Source organism: Oncorhynchus kisutch, linkage group LG4, assembly GCF_002021735.2.
Source record: "Oncorhynchus kisutch isolate 150728-3 linkage group LG4, Okis_V2, whole genome shotgun sequence".
Taxonomy (NCBI): Eukaryota; Metazoa; Chordata; class Actinopteri; order Salmoniformes; family Salmonidae; genus Oncorhynchus; species Oncorhynchus kisutch.
Window position 1 is genome coordinate 17,289,280 of NC_034177.2, and position 16,995 is coordinate 17,306,274.

At 43.5% G+C, this 16,995-nt stretch overlaps 1 protein-coding gene across 2 annotated transcripts; it reads right to left on the reverse strand.

The window, feature by feature from the left end:
- Nucleotides 1–437: 437 nt before the first annotated feature.
- Nucleotides 438–12,442, reverse strand: LOC109889148 (potassium voltage-gated channel subfamily V member 2-like). 2 transcript variants are annotated; one of them, XR_002255234.2, is made up of 4 exons: nt 12,312–12,442; nt 12,089–12,199; nt 11,510–11,557; nt 1,008–1,114 (listed from the first exon to the last, which is right to left on the reverse strand). XR_002255234.2 is itself a non-coding variant. In XM_020480364.2 (2 exons), exons 1-2 carry the CDS (start codon nt 3,248–3,250, stop codon nt 836–838), a joined length of 1,557 nt encoding a protein of 518 aa, XP_020335953.1. In that variant the 5' UTR covers nt 3,251–3,791; the 3' UTR covers nt 438–835. The 2 variants fall into 2 exon arrangements, 1 of the variants encoding a protein (XP_020335953.1); XM_020480364.2 differs by lacking the exons at nt 11,510–11,557; nt 12,089–12,199; nt 12,312–12,442 and adding an exon at nt 1,973–3,791 and having other exon boundaries at nt 438–1,114.
- Nucleotides 12,443–16,995: the final 4,553 nt, after the last annotated feature.

Below are 16,995 nucleotides of genomic sequence, written 5' to 3' on the forward strand. Positions count from 1 at the left end.
ATGTGACACTAAGAAATATTCAAATAAGGCTTCAAACCCTTATAACTAAAAGGAAGTAAACTGAAAGAGAAATGTACTCTGCTGTAGTTGATTGTTAATTCCAAACACAGAAAATTGTAAAATAGGGATATGATAAAAAATGTAAAAATTATACTGAAGAGGAAAATGGCCATTGGAGTTAAATTTAAGCAACTCTGAGAGTTGGATATTTACACAATTGTGTCGTTTTAACTCCAAAAATAACACCATGACCAGAGTAGTTTTAACACAAAATGAGGGTGGGACCATAGTGTTACATTTGACACCATATGAGGTAAATTAACTTGTGATTTGACTGTGTGCAATGAAGTGTTTAAATAGAAAAGTCACACAAAAAAATACATTCATAAAGATTACACACGCTTATGATAAGCAATGATAAGAGTCATGACATGATAGACTATGACAAGAATCAGATTTAATTTGTGCAAGTAAATAGAGCAAAGATTGCAACATGGTATACTGCATTTAAAATATACTGTAACTTACAACACTCTGGTCTGCACGCTTAAACACACTATGCACAATACACCACATACCATTGACTTTACAGGAACTGCTCTACAGTATCAGGAATTTTCTCAAGATCGCAGTATCAGTTCCAGACATAAGGTGACACCCACATCCTCCCTTGTACATCCTCTCTATGAGTCTGCTTTGTGTGTCCCCTGTCCTTATCATTAGCTCCATCTCACTCCTATTAGTCCAGACCATACCCCACCTCCCCACTGGTGATTTGGTAGAGAAGTCTTGAAATACCCCCTGCAATGTCAAAAAAGTACATCCTGTCTAGAGCTCAGTGGCTCCTGCCTTCCTCCAGGTCGCCCATAGAGGGATTGAAGCACACGTCCAGTTTGCGACGGAGACGGGCCTTGAGCATCAAGCGGCGTTTCACACCGGTTGAGGTGGACTCTTGGTACTTGAGCTTGGCATAGTAGTCTGAGAACTTGTTGAAGAGGAGAGAGATGGGCATGCCATTGAGAATGATGCCGAAGAAGATGCAGGAGAATGCCACCACGCGGCCAGGAAGGGATACGGGCACCACGTCCCCATAACCCACTTGGGAGATGCTCACCTGTAATGCGGGGTTAGAGGGACACACTCTCAGAGCTTGCCTTCCTCTGTCATTGTCAACATGTTTTATGTTAATATGACACTATGGTTATAACAGTAGTATGTAGTGAAGATAGTTTGGAAAGAAGTCTCAAAATTGTAGTATTAACATTATTGTCATTTACCTTGGTTGTGTTATTTGATATCTTGTTTTAACCTTTTGTTTTGTCCCTTAGAGGTAATGGTAAAATTAAACTTGTCCCTGAAAAATCACTGTTAGCATATAGGAGGTGGAAATGGTATGGAATGTCAGATTCAATACAATAGAGACTAAGGAAGTGAATGTAAAAATTGGGAAGTTGCACAATTGTGTAATACATATCAAATGATCCATGAGGATCTGCAACAAAATACTGCCCTTCAACTTTCCCCACAAGTCCAAAATGCCGTGACAAGAACAGTATAATTGCAATTCAGTTTGTATTTCACATGTACTAGGATTACATCAGAGAGTACTAATCCTTTAAGTATTTAATCTGAATCTAAACTTGATATACAGTACATTGGGCCGCACACAAACATGATATGCTTCTCTGTTGTCACACAAGAGAAATGCTGGTTTGAAATTAGTTCTCATGGGTTTTATATAGGGGGAAGAGATGATTAGGGGAGGAAATAACACCCCTATGCTGAGTATGTAACTACAGAGGGAGTGTTGGTTATTTCTCAACAATATGAAAAACGGTATTTATGTTGTACTTTTCAAACAACATATTTTAAGGTTAGATGTAGCATCAAGGACAAAGTCAAGTAAGTCAACCAAAAGCTACATACATAGTATAATTTACATTAAAGTCTGAGTACAAGTTTGGGTACTCACAGTCGCCCACCACCAGGTATCAGGAATACTCCTGAATGGAGAGCCTTCGACATCCCGTTCTACCGAATGCAGGAGGGCAGAGAACATGAAAATGCCCATGGCGATGAAGAGGAAAAGGCAACACACCTGCTGGTAGCACTGGCGCAGGGTGAACCCAAACGCCCTCATGCCGGTGGAGTGACGGGCCAGCTTCAGGATGCGAAAGATGCGCATCAGCTTGACAACTTTGAGCACTTTGCTGACCTTGCTGACACGAGCCAGGGTTTTGAGATCTTCCTGGGCACTGAGGTCCTCCACGTTGGCAAACGCTTCAAATATCAGCTGGATAAAGTAGGGCATGACGGCCACCAGGTCCACCAAGTTCAGGGAGCTTTTGACGAAGTGCTTTATGTCACAAGTTGTAACAAGCCGCATGAAGTACTCGATTGTGAAGAAGAGAATAGAGAAAATCTCTACCCATTCCAGGTAGGTCTTGCCAGAGAGGGTGTGGGTCCTCAGTTCCTTCACAGTGTTGAGGGTCATAGCCACGATGGAGATGAGCACCAGGAGGCTAGAGAAAACTGCAAAGGATTTGGCCGACAGCGAGGAGTAAGGATTTTCCATCAGGTCCCAGAGGTCTTTGCGAATTCCACCCAGGAACATGGTCTTGTAGCCTTCCTCATCATGCTTTATCTCGATCTCCGCTAAGAGTTCCTTTTCCACCTTCAGATTGTCCCGGAGTTCATCCACCTTCTCCTCAAACAGGATACGGCAACAGCGCTGGGTGTCATTCCAGCTCAGGCCCCAGTACTGCATCTCCTCCTCGAAGTTGATAGGGCACAGTTCCTGCATCACCCACAGAACGCCACTGCTGTAGAAATGAAAGATGTAGTAAAAGAATGTTGGGTCGCGATCGAAGAAGAACTCGTTGCTGAGCACCGAGTAGTCATCGCACAGAGTGAGCTGTTTGACGCGGTCTGTGCACAGGGCCAAGGAGCCTATCCGTGTGCGAGGGAATCTGACGGCCATCTTCTTGGGAATGTGAAAGACTTTTCCCCCTACGTTGATGTTAATGTTCTGTTGTGGTCTCAACGTCTCTTTTTGGTGTCTTGGGATCTGGCCCTCAGGAGCAGGGCTGTCCAGGTGTTCCAAAGAGTTCCATGGCTTAACAGAACTGCCCTGGGAGAAATAGAACGCCTTTTCTTCCTCAATGGACTGTGAGAAACTGGCTCCCAGCACATTGATGGTAGAGCGTCGCTCTTTCAGCTTAGTCTTTAGCTGAGCACTATTAGCATCCATGATGCACTTTCAAGACACTTTTGTTAGGTTTTCTGTGAGTGCTGGCTGTTAATTGTGCATAGAAACCAACCAGTCCCAAATGGTATAACAATAGCGCACAAGAATATTAGAAGACACAAAGGGAATTTACGCAGTTTCAACACTCAGAAGTGCGAGTCGTATCAACCAGGGTGCAGTCTTCATCAGACGTTAACAGAAGAACAGGGGAGGAAACACTGCCGGAAAAAAAGCTCCATCGACTCAGTGCACCTTGCCGAGCTACCTGAAGCGTCTTATAAAAATCATCTAGGCCCAGTTATCCCATTCAGTGGCATTACTTCGTGCAGTACTTCTCAGTTGTGGTCCTGTAAGTCCAAAGGGCAACAAGGGGAAGAACAAAGCCTCCTTTTCTTCTCCTGATGAGGACCGTTATGTGGGGAAGAAGAGTAAAAGTCATTTGAGCAGAAGATCCATGCGGCTCTGATCTAATCTCATTGCTGCCCTTCCTCTTTCTTAAAGCAGTTATAAATAGGAGGGACAGGGGGAGATTAGTGCACACGTTCATGTGGAGATTTTGAACTTGGAAGAGGACGCTGGCTTCAACACTTGCACAAGGCTGTCACTAACACTTTGTCAACTGCTCTTTCTAAAAAAACGTGGTTTCCATCCAGAACCAACCCATGTCGTCTCTACTTCCTAGACACTTCATGTTGATCCAAAAGTGGATAGGGTTAAGCAATTTGGTAGTGAGAAGATAAGTTTGTCTGTTTCCACAGAAATTGTCATTAGAAACTCATTACAGGTCATAAAATACACATGTACAGAACATGGTAGATGCCAGATCCACTTTGCCCTCTGATTAGGCTAAGGAGGAATGTGCCTTCTTGCTGAAACATATCCATTCCTTTCAGATCTACACAAGTTCTTAGTGTAGGAACTAGGAGTTGTATCTGAACAGGGCTAGTCAGATCCCAGAGCCTAGTGTAGGGGCTAGGGTTTGTGTCTGAACGGGGCCACAAGTCATTTCAAATCAAATCAAATCAAATCAAATTTTATTTGTCACATACACATGGTTAGCAGATGTTAATGCGAGTGTAGCGAAATGCTTGTGCTTCTAGTTCCGACAATGCAGTAATAACCAACAAGTAATCTAACTAACAATTCCAAAACTACTGTCTTATACACAGTGTAAGGGGATAAAGAATATGTACATAAGGATATATGAATGAGTGATGGTACAGAGGAGCATAGGCAAGATACAGTAGATGGTATCGAGTACAGTATATGCAAATGAGATGAGTATGTAAACAAAGTGGCATAGTTAAAGTGGCTAGTGATACATGTATTACATAAGGATGCAGTCGATGATATAGAGTACAGTATCTACGTATGCATATGAGATGAATAATGTAGGGTAACATTATATAAGGTAGCATTGTTTAAAGTGGCTAGTGATATATTTACATCATTTCCCATCAATTCCCATGATTAAAGTGGCTGGAGTAGAGTCAGTGGCATTGACAGTGTGTTGGCAGTAGCCACTCAATGTTAGTGGTGGCTGTTTAACAGTCTGATGGCCTTGAGATAGAAGCTGTTTTTCAGTCTCTCGGTCCCAGCTTTGATGCACCTGTACTGACCTCGCCTTCTGGATGACAGCGGGGTGAACAGACAGTGGCTCGGGTGGTTGATGTCCTTGATGATCTTTATGGCCTTCCTGTAGCATCGGGTGGTGTAGGTGTCCTGGAGGGCAGGTAGTTTGCCCCCGGTGATGCGTTGTGCAGACCTCACTACCCTCTGGAGAGCCTTACGGTTGAGCGCGGTGCAGTTGCCATACCAGGCGGTGATACAGCCCGCCAGGATGCTCTCGATTGTGCATCTGTAGAAGTTTGTGAGTGCTTTTGGTAACAAGCCGAATTTCTTCAGCCTCCTGAGGTTGAAGAGGCGCTGCTGCGCCTTCCTCACGATGCTGTCTGTGTGAGTGGACCAATTCAGTTTGTCTGTGATGTGTATGCCGAGGAACTTAAAACTTGCTACCCTCTCCACTACTGTTCCATCGATGTGGATGGGGGGGTGTTCCCTCTGCTGTTTCCTGAAGTCCACAATCATCTCCTTAGTTTTGTTGACGTTGAGTGTGAGGTTATTTTCCTGACACCACACTCCGAGGGCCCTCACCTCCTCCCTGTAGGCCGTCTCGTCGTTGTTGGTAATCAAGCCTACCACTGTTGTGTCGTCCGCAAACTTGATGATTGAGTTGGAGGCGTGCGTGGCCACGCAGTCGTGGGTGAACAGGGAGTACAGGAGAGGGCTCAGAACGCACCCTTGTGGGGCCCCAGTGTTGAGGATCAGCGGGGAGGAGATGTTGTTGCCTACCCTCACCACCTGGGGGCGGCCCGTCAGGAAGTCCAGTACCCAGTTGCACAGGGCGGGGTCGAGACCCAGGGTCTCGAGCTTGATGACGAGCTTGGAGGGTACTATGGTGTTGAATGCCGAGCTGTAGTCGATGAACAGCATTCTCACATAGGTATTCCTCTTGTCCAGATGGGTTAGGGCAGTGTGCAGTGTGGTTGAGATTGCATCGTCTGTGGACCTATTTGGGCGGTAAGCAAATTGGAGTGGGTCAAGGGTGTCAGGTAGGGTGGAGGTGATATGGTCCTTGACTAGTCTCTCAAAGCACTTCATGATGACGGATGTGAGTGCTACGGGGCGGTAGTCGTTTAGCTCAGTTACTAAACTGACATTTCTCTTACACTCACTGTATTGTTATCTCACCGATTACATTTCACATCCTGAACCAGTTAACCAATCTTCCTCAAACAATGGCCGATGAATTTTCTTTATTCAGATTTGAATTATGGAAATCGTATAATCATGGCTCTAATTTAATTCTTACTGGGAACATTGTAGTTGACAGTTTCCGTTTGTGGCAAGATGAGGGGCAGAATGCAGCCATAGATAGCATAGCAGTCATTGGTGCCAATTTGTTACTTGTTTATTATTTCACCTTTATTTATACAGGTAAATCAATTAAGAACAATGAGGTCAATAATTCATTCAATCATTCAGTAATCCCCGCCACCGTAATCCACTCTACTGGACCTGATTGTGCATCATCAGAAAACTACTTAACCTGGATACCCTTTCGCCTCAGAAGACTTGAGGTCAAAAGTCCAACAGTCACCTAAGGCTATACATTTAGAAGACAGCCATGCACAAATGGGCTTAACTATGGTAAAGTTTGTCAGGTTGATGTTCAACTGCTCTGTGATAATAAAAAGTATTACTCTAAGTGATAGCTTTACAATGCTTCTGTATCTTGTTTCCGACGACATCGATCACAATAGTAATCCAAAGCTGGTTTATTACCTTGTTCATTTCCTTGATCTGAACTAATAAGGCAGGAAGGGAATTAAGGCGCAGCTCTCCTCTCTGCTCATAATTCTTGTCATGTCTGGTTTAAAGGCAACCACATTACTCACTGTACAAAGCAGTTGTACATTCAAAATGTATCGTCATTATTTCAATTGCAGGATCAAGCCTTTTATCAATTAAGGTGATAAGATATATTATTTGCCAACTATGAAAGATAGCATATTAGTTCATGAAATCACCTTTCATGGAGAAAACTATTTTATTTCATTTCAATTAAATAAACTCAATTGTCAACAAGTGAAGATGAACTGAAAGACTATTCAAAAGTAACCACAAAAATGGTCAGGTTTCAATAACGGCAGTCCTTCATTCAAAACATAAATAGAACCTCCATTCAAAACATAAATACAGCTCACTCAGTAGTTAAGAATCTAAAGAAAAAACAAAGAAGAATGCCTAACATTAAACACAGGACAACAAATCATTTACAATAATCAAAAGGCAAACAATTGTTTTTCAATGAAGGCATAGCAACTCATCTAAACAACGCAGACCAGTACAAAAAATGACTCGATTACAGTGTTAAGTGAATACTCTACTTCAACGTCAGAGCCACATTCTACCCCCTTGTTGTCATTTTATATTAAAACACACCTCAACTTCAGTTGATCCCCAAACACCAGATAAGAGCAGAGAGGCATGTAACTGGGAGCAGAATGTACAACCCATGTCTCTGTGTATGGCTGGTTCAGCTGTAAGGCTGGTACATTGTTTTGCATACACTATCAAATGTGGAGTGATAGATACACACACAATGTATCTACATATTAGTCCAAATATGAATTACAAAACTTTCTTTGGACAGAGTAGTCAACTGAGTGCAAAGGGACATTGAGATGTCACAATGAAACTGTATGCATAAGGGATACAGTACCCCAGATAGGCGGAGGTGTCAATCTGTAGCTAAATAACTGATATGCATGAGGACCGCCAAGGCTAGGGACAATTCTAATTAAATTACAGTCAAGTCAGGAAAATCAATAGCTTGGAAAAAAATTCGCAGAAAATATTGTTCAAGTCAATTGTACAAGTCATTTTCTAGCCTTCATTGAAACTGAAGTGGAAAGCCACAGTCAAGCGGGAGCACTGCTAGACACCGGTCTCTCTTACGCAAGTGGCTTGGGACACTCAGTTGCAGTCCAAGTCCAGCTTTAGCAGAGTGTCCTGAGGGAGGAGATGGCTGTATACTAAGCATATAGATCACATTCTTCACTTAAGCCCTTTAACAGAGGGCAGTCTGTCAGGTGAGGCACGGTTACGAGACACCAGGGGCCTTGGAGTCAATTAGATTACATTCATTTAATTCATCCTTTAAAATTGGGTTTCCTTAAATTAATATCAAATTATTTCATTTATTCTTCATTCCCATTGAGATCTATATCGGTTTTAACAAGAATCCCTTAAATAGAAGTTAAAACTCAACTTGATGGAATGTCATTAAAACTGAGACATTGCGCATAATGTCAAGTAATAAATTATATTAAAATTCCTTCACGTGCTACATCAATTAAAAGTAAAAATTAACCATATTAGATGCTTCACTGAGGAAATTGTCCCCCCTTGATACTGTCGTGAATAAGCCCACTGACTCATCCTGTTCAATGGCAGGGCTTACCCTGACAGGACAAGTCTCAGGGGCCATGTATGAGTGGATCCTGGGACTCTTTCAGGGAGAAATCTTGGAAGGCGAGTGTCCTGGAGGGCTTGAACGCATCTCTCCACCACCACCACTGGGCAGAATATAGAGCGGTTAGTTTGAGGTAAGATTTTGTATTAAACAATAATAAAGTACTACCACTAATGTATAGTTTAAATGTGCGTTTAAATATGTTAATACATATGTCTTATTAGCCATCGAGAGCTTTGGATTTTAAGGTACTATCTGCAAAAAGATGATTCTGAGATAATTGGCTTTAAAGTTCAGAAACCTTTGTTGGTTTAAATATTGTCTGATTTTTATCTTGTATTCTTTTGAACATTAACAGGGGTATTTTGAGTACTATATTGGTAGAGAAAATTTAACAGAACAAGGCTGTCGATAATGAAATTCTGACCAAAATGCAGATAGAACATAGTCAGTCCCAAGCGATCGATATATTAGGCCTTAATTGTGTTCATATTCAAAATCATGATTTACTGGCCAATCCTTAATTTAGACATTTATACTGAACAAAAATATAACGCAAGAATTTCAAAGACTATAATGAGTTACAGTTCATAAGGAAATCAGTCGATTGAAATAAATAAATTAGGCCCTGATCTATGGACCCCTCAACCCCCCCCAAGAAATTGGGCCGTGGATAAGAAAACCAGTCAGTATCTGGTGTGACCACCATTTACTTCATGCAGCACCACATCTCCTTCGCATAGTGTTGATCAGGCTGTTGTGGCCGGTGGAATGTTGTCCCGCTCTTTAATGGCTGTGTGAAGTTGCTGGATATGGGCAGGAACTGGAACACGCTGTCGTACATGTCAATCCAGAGCATTCCAAACATGCTCAATGGGTGACATGTCTGGTGAGTACGCAGGCCATAGAAGAACTGGAAAATGTTCAGCTTCCGGGAAATGTGTACAGATCCTTGCGACATGGGGCTGTGCATTATTATATTGAATGGCGGCGGATGAATGGCACAACAATGGGCCTCAGGATCTGGTCACCGTATCCCTGTGCATTCAAATTGACATTGATAAAATACAATTGTTGTCTGTAGCTGATGCCTGCCGATACCATAACCCCACCGCCACCATGTGGCACTGTGCTCACATCTTTGACATCAGCAAACCGCTCTTCCAGGCGATACTATACACGCGGTCTGCGGTTGGACGTACTGCCAAATTCTCTGAAATGACTTGAGGCGGCTTATGCTAGAGAAATGAACATTCAATTCTCTGGAAAATGCTCTGGTGGACATTTCTGCAGTCAGCATGCCAAATGCATGCTCACTCAAAATTTGAGACATCTGTGGCATTGTGTGACAAAACTGCATATTTTAGAGTGGCCTTTCATTGTCCCCAGCACAAGGTGTATTGAGTAATGATCATGCTATTTAATAAGCTTCTTCATATGCCACACCTGGCAGGTGGATGAATTATCTTGGCAAAGGAGAAATTCTCACTAACAGGGATGTAAATAAATTTGTGAAGACAAATAAGCTTTTTATGCATATGAAACATGCATAAACATTTCTGAAACATTTCTGGGATATTTTCTGGGATATTTTATTTCAGCTTATGAAACATGTGACCAACACTTTACATGTTGCGTTTATATTTTTGTTTGGTGTGTACATTTCTTTATTATAAGAAACAGACTAAGTATGCTGTCTCAATGTAGAACTCGGCCCGTGACATTTCTATCTGGCCACGCAATGATTTGTATTGTAAATTCATTTTTGGCCCATGATGCGCTGCATTGCACAACAAGTCACAGCAAGTACTGCCAACGTGCTGCACTCAAAATGGTAGTGCATTGCCACACCACACACACACACGAGCCAGCCAGTGCGCTGTATCATGTCACTAACGGCACTAACGGCAGTTTCGGTTCAAAGGGTCAATGATGTAGCCTTCAGAAAATGTTACCTTGGTTGTCAAAAAGTTCAGATACAAAATGTGTACAGTGCAATCGGAAAGTATTCAGACCTTTACTTTTTCCACATTTTGTTATATTAAAGCCTTATTCTAAAATTGATTAAATAGTCGTCGTCCTCCCCCCCCCTCAATCTACACACAATACCCCATAATGACAAAGACAAAACTAGTTCAGAGATTTTGGCAAATTTATTAAGAATGAAAAATTGAAATCACATTTATATAAGTATTCAGACACTTTACTCAGTACTTTGTTGAAGCACCTTTGGCAGCAATTACAGCCTTTGGCAGTGGTATGTCACTGACAGAGCTCCTCTGTGGAGATGGGTGAAACTTCCAGAAGGACTACCATCTCAGCAGCACTCCACCAATCAGGCCTTTATAGTAGTGGCCAGACAGAAGCCACTCCTCAGTAAAAGGCACATGGCAGACGCTTGGAGTTTGCCAAAAGGAACCGAAAGACTCTCAGACCATGAGAAACAAGATTCTCTGGTCTGATGAAACCAAGATTGAAGTCTTTGGCCTGAATGCCAAGCGTCACGACAGTGAAGCATGGTGGTGGTAGCATCATGCTGTGGGGATGTTTTTCAGCGGCAGGGACTGAGAGACTAGTCAGGATCGAAGCAAAGATGAACAGAGCAAAGTACAGAGAGATCCTTGATTAAAACCTGCTTCAGAGCGCTCAGGACCTCAGACTGGGGCGAAGGTTCACCTTCCAATAGAACAACGACCCTAAGCTTGAGATGATCTGCAGAGAAGAATGGGAGAAACTCCCCAAATACAGGTGTGCCAACAAAGTACTGAGTGAAGGGTCTGAATATCTATGTAAATGGGATATCAGTTTATTTGAATTACATTTGTAAAAAATATATATATATATTTTAAAGAATAAATTGAGAAAAAAACGATTTAATCAATTATAGAATAAGGCTGTAATGTAACAAAATGTGGAAAAAGTCAGGAGTCTGAATAATTTACAAAGGCACTGTAAAATGTGTATTAGCTACTTATATAGACTGATAAACTACAAATGAGTGGCCAATGTGTACCTTAAAATTAAAATAAAGGGTTACAGTTGTTTTGCATATAAACAGCTGCTGTGTCTATATAAACCATAAGGCACTGACACATTTATATCACATATCATTTGAATCTTTCCTTACATCTGATCGATATGATCTTTTGTACAGTTCCACAGATGAGATATATACATACACCATAAGAGATCTAAATATGTTGGATTAATTGCTAAAAACCCACCTATAAGTGAAAGGATTCCAGCATAGGTTGTATCAGACACCGCTGGGTCTGGAAGTGGGTGAGAAACATCTACATAAACACGAAAAATAACAATTCTGCAATGAAATATATTGTATAAAATATACTAAATGGAAAATGTTTTGTACTGCTCATGTTTTGCCATTGTTACTAACCTCGAACAAGAGCCAATTGTTATACTAGATGTTGTACACACAATAATAAAGTAAATTAGTGCCTTTATAAAATAAATCTCAAAGCGCTTCATAAGCAATATGCGCAGAGTGTACAAAACATTTGGAGCACCTGCTCTTCCCACCTGCTCTAGGTGAAAGCTATGATCCACAGCTAATTTTCAGTTTTCCCCACCTGACTTAGACCACTGCCAGACAGTCATAGAAACATTCTGGATTGAGAAATTGCCCTTTGCTAATAAGCCATGTTTCTTTTTGACCATTTATTAAAAACAAAAAACACAGTAAGGAACTTAATTGTTACCCAAAAATGATTTTATTGGGATAAAAACTGCTGCACTGAACCTTTAGTTAATAACCACCCTTCATTCCACTTCCGCATACTCACCATCACCTGTTGGAGAAACGCAGGTGAAGCTGGGAGAGCCTGTTCCAGAGAAAAGGTATGGCACACACTCATATGGACAAACTCTACTGGTATTTCCACATACAGCAGAGCCTGGAAACATAAGTGATATACAAGCAGTCAAATAACATGACAAACTGCGGTTGACTAAGCATTTGTGGCTTGGAAACATCACACAGTTCACTCCATGGGCTGAAAGACAAACCTTTTGGTTGAAGAACTGGGTGAACGAGAACCAAGGCACCAGGGAAAGCATTATTGGGCAGGATGACTCTGAAGAGGCTGCCATTGTGCTTGTCAGCACTACAGATTGAGTGGGTGGCCTGTTCACTCCAGTATACATGTCCCTGATAGAGAAGTGAGAGAGCAGTGAACAAACATTTGGCAACATCCAGAATACCACACTTCAGAGTGTATTAACGTTTACATTTCAGTTATTTAGCAGACACTCTTAAAAAGCTAGGGGAGACAACCACATCAGTCGTAGTAAGTCATTTTTCCCTCTGTGGTTGTTGATTATTGCTAGACAAAACATTTTCAGTTCTTGCCATGGGAGGGGGGGGGGCGCACTGGCTCCTGTCCTGCACCCTGTCTTTCACACATTGATAGGGATCTGGAGCTTTGCCATAAAGCAGTGTACAACATAGACCCTCCTCACCCCTCTACATTTTTTCTAATCTAAAAAAAAAACATACACATATATATATACATTTTACATTTTACACTTCAACTATGACAGACAAAATGAGGGAAAAAAAATCCAGAAAATCACATTGTAGGATTTTTTATGAATTTATCAGCAAATTATGGTGGAAAATAAGTATTTGGTCAATAACAAAAGTTCACCTAATTTCAGTTTGTGACAAAACAAGCATTCATTGTGTAGAGAATCAATGTAACATCTAAGCCACTGAAATCTTTTCCATAACCAAAATTACTGTATTTTCAGCTGGTCAACAAAATTGAATATAAAGGAACAGGAAGCATAGAAATAGCGCACAGAAGGGGCCCCTCGGGTGGCGCAGTGGTTAAGGGCGCTGTACTGCAGCGCCAGCAGAGGCTCTGGGTTCGCGCCCAGGCTCTGTCGTAACCGGCCGCGACCGGGAGGTCCGTGGGGTGACGCACAATTGGCCTAGCGTCGTCCGGGTTATGGAGGGCTTGGCTGGTAGGGAAATCCTTGTCTCATCGTGCACCAGCGACTCCTGTGGCGGGCCGGGCCAAGGTTGGTTGTGCTTCCTCTGACACATTGGTGCGACTGGCTTCCGGGTTAGATGGCGCTGTGTAAAGAAGCAGTGCGGCTTGGTTGGGTTGTGTATCAGAGGATGCATGACTTTCAACCTTTGTCCCTCCCGAGCCCGTAGTTGTAGCTACTAAAACAATTGGATACCACGAAATTGGGGAGCAAAAGGGGGGAAAAAAGAAATAGCGCACAGACTTGTTTACCACGAGAATGAAAGATCCATAAATAACATTCCTATGTGAATGCCCTCTGTAGTGCCCTGCGGTCAGAGGCCGAGCAGTTACCATACCAGTCGGTGATGTAACCAGTCTCTCGATGGTGCAGCTGTAGAACTTTGAGGATCTGAGGGGGGGATAGGCTTTGTTGTGCCCTCTTCACAACTGTCTTGGTGTATTTGGACCATGATAGTTTGCTGGTGATGTGGACACCTCAAGGAACTTGAAGCTCTCAGCCTGCTCCACAACAGACCCGTTGATGAGAATGGGGGCGTGCTCGTGCTCTTTCCCTGTAGTCCACAATCATCCCTTTTGTCTTGATCACGTTCAGGGAGAGGTTGTTATCCTGCCAGGTCTCTGACCTCCTCCCTACTGGCTATATCATTGTTGTCAGTGATCAGGCCTACCACTGTTGTGTCATCGGCAAACTTGGTGTTGGAGTCGTGCCAGGCCATGCAGTCGTGAGTGAACGGAGTACAGGAGGGGACTGAGCATGCATCCCTGAGGGGCCCCCGTGTTGAGAATCAGCGTGGCAGACGTGTTGTTGCCTAACCTTACCACCTGGGGGCGGCCCATCAGGAAGTCCAGGATTCAATTGCAGAGGGAGGTGTTTAGTCCCAGGATCCTTAGCTTAGTGAGAAGCTTTGAGAGCACTATGGTGTTGAATACTGAGCTGTAGTCAATGAATAGCATTCTCACATAGGTATTCCTTTTGTCCAGGTGGTGAAGGGCAGTGTGGAGTGGAATAGAGATTGCATCATCTGTGGATCTGTTGGGGCGGTATGCAAATTGGAGTGGGTCTAGGGTTTCTGGGATAATGATGTTGACGTGAGCCATGACCAACCTTTCAGAGCTCTTAGTGGCTACAGGCGTGAGTGCTACGGGTCGGGAACAGCTGACACTCATGTGCATGCTTCAGTGTTGCTAGCCTCGAGGCGAGCACATAAGTCATTTGGCTCGTATCACTGGGCAGCTCGTGGCTGTGCTTCCCTTGGAAGTCTTATGGTTTGCCAGCCCTGCCACATCCGACGAGCATCAGAGCCGGTGTAGTACAATTCAATCTTAGTTCAGTATTGACTCTTTGATGGTTCGTCGGAGGGCATAGCGGGCATTCTTTTAGGCTTCCGGGTTAGCGTCCCGCTCCTTGAAAGTGTCAGCTCTACCCTTTAGCTCAGTAGCCTGTAATCCATGGCTTATGGGTATGTATGTACGGTCACTGTGGGGACGACGTCATCGATGTACTTATTGATGAAGCCAGTGACTGATGTGGTGTACTCCTCAATGCCATCGGAAGAATCCCGGAACATATTCCAGTCTGTGCTAGCAAAACAGTCCTGTAGCTTAGCACCTGCGTCATCTGATCACTTCTTTATTGACCGGAGTCACTGGTGCTTCCTGCTTTAGTATATGCTTGTAAACAGGAAGATAGAATTATGGTCAGATTTGGCAAATGGAGGGCGAGGGAGAGCTTTGTACGAGTCTCTGTGTGTGGAGCAAAGGTGGTTGATTTTTTTTTTCTTCCTTTGGTTGCATAGTTACATGCAGAAATGAAGAAATGAGGTAAAACGGATGTAAGTTACCCTGCATTAAAGTCCCTGGCCACTAGGAGCGCAGTCTCAGGATGAGCGTTTCCTGTTTGCTTATGTCCTTAAACAGCTCATTGAGTGCGGTCTTCGTGCCAGCATTGGTAAATTATAGATGGGAATAGGTACAGGTGCAGTAATCTGTGAGCTGCTCTGACAGCTGGTGCTTAAAGCTAGTGAGGGAGATAAGTGTTTACAGTTTCAGAGATTTTTGTAGTTCGTTCCAGTCATTGGCAGCAGAGAACTGGAAGGAGAGGCGGCAAAAGGAAGAATTGGTTTTGGGGGTGACCATAGAGATATACCCGCTGGAGCGCGTGCTACAGGTGGGTGCTGCTATGGTGACCAGCAAGCTGAGATAAGGTGGGACTTTACCTAGCAGGGTCTTGTAGATGACCTGGAGCCAGTGGGTTTGGCGATGAGTATGAAGCGAGGGCCAGCCAAAGAAGGCGTACAGGTCGCAGTGGTGGGTAGTATATGGGGCTTTGGTGACAAAACAGATGTGCCATCTGTGATAGACTGCATCCAATTTGCTGAGGAGAGTGTTGGAGGCTATTTTGTAAATAACATCGCCGAAGTCGAGGATCGGTAGGATAGTCAGTTTTACAAGGGTATGTTTGGCAGCATGAGTGAAGGATGCTTTGTTGTGAAATAGGAAGCCAATTCTAGATTTAACTTTGGATTGGAGATGTTTGATGCGAGTCTGGAAGGAGAGTTTACAGTCTAACCAGACACCTGGGTATTTGTAGTTGTCCACATATTCTAAGTCAGAACCATCCAGAGTAGTGATGTTAGACGGGCCGGCAGCGATCGGTTGAAGAGCATGCATTTAGTTTTACTTGTGTTTAAGAGTAATTGGAGGCCACGGAAGGAGAGTTGTATGGCATTGAAGCTCGTCTGGAGGATTGTTAACACAGTGGCCAAAGAAGGGCCAGAAGTATACAGAATGGTGTCGTCTGCGTAGAGGTGGATCAGAGAATCACCAGCAGCAAGAGCAACATCATTGATGTATACAGAGAAGAGAGTCGGTCCAAGAATTGAACCCTGTGGCACCCCCATAGGAACCGCCAGAGGCCCGGACAACAGGCCCTCCGATTTGACACGCTGAACTCAGAGAAGTAGTTGGTGAACCAGGCGAGGCAATCATTTGAGAAACCAAGGCTGTCGAGTCTGCCGATGAGGATGTGGTGATTGACAGAGTCGAAAGCCTTGGCCAGGTCAATGAATACGGCTGCAGTATCGTTTCTTATCGATGGCAGTTAAGATATCGTTTAGGACCTTGAGCGTGGCTGAGGTGCAGCCATGACCAGCTCTGATACCAGATTGCATAGCGGAGAAGGTATAGTGGGATTCGAAATGGTCGGTAATCTGTTTGTTGACTTGGCTTTCGAAGACCTTAGAAAGGCAGGGTAGGATAGATATAGGTCTGTAGCAGTTTGGGTATAGAGTGTGTCCCCCTTTGAAGAGGGGGATGACCGCAGCTGCTTTCCGATCTTTGGGAATCTCAGACGACACGAAAGAGAGGTTGAACAGGCTAGTAAAAGGGGTGGCAACAATTTTGGCAGATCTTTTAGAAAGAAAGGGTCCAGATTGTCTAGCCCGGCTGATTTGTAGGGGTCCAGATTTTGCAGCTCTTTCAGAACATCAGCTGACTGGATTTGGGAGAAGGAGAAATGGGGAAGGCTTGGGCGAGTTGCTGTGGGGGGTGCAGTGCTGTTGACCGGGGTAGGGATAGCCAGGTGGAAAGCATGGCCAGCCGTAGAAAAAATGCTTATTGAAATTCTCAATTATAGTGGATTTATCGGTGGTGACAGTGTTTCCTATTCTCAGTGCAGAGGGCAGCTGGGAGGAGGT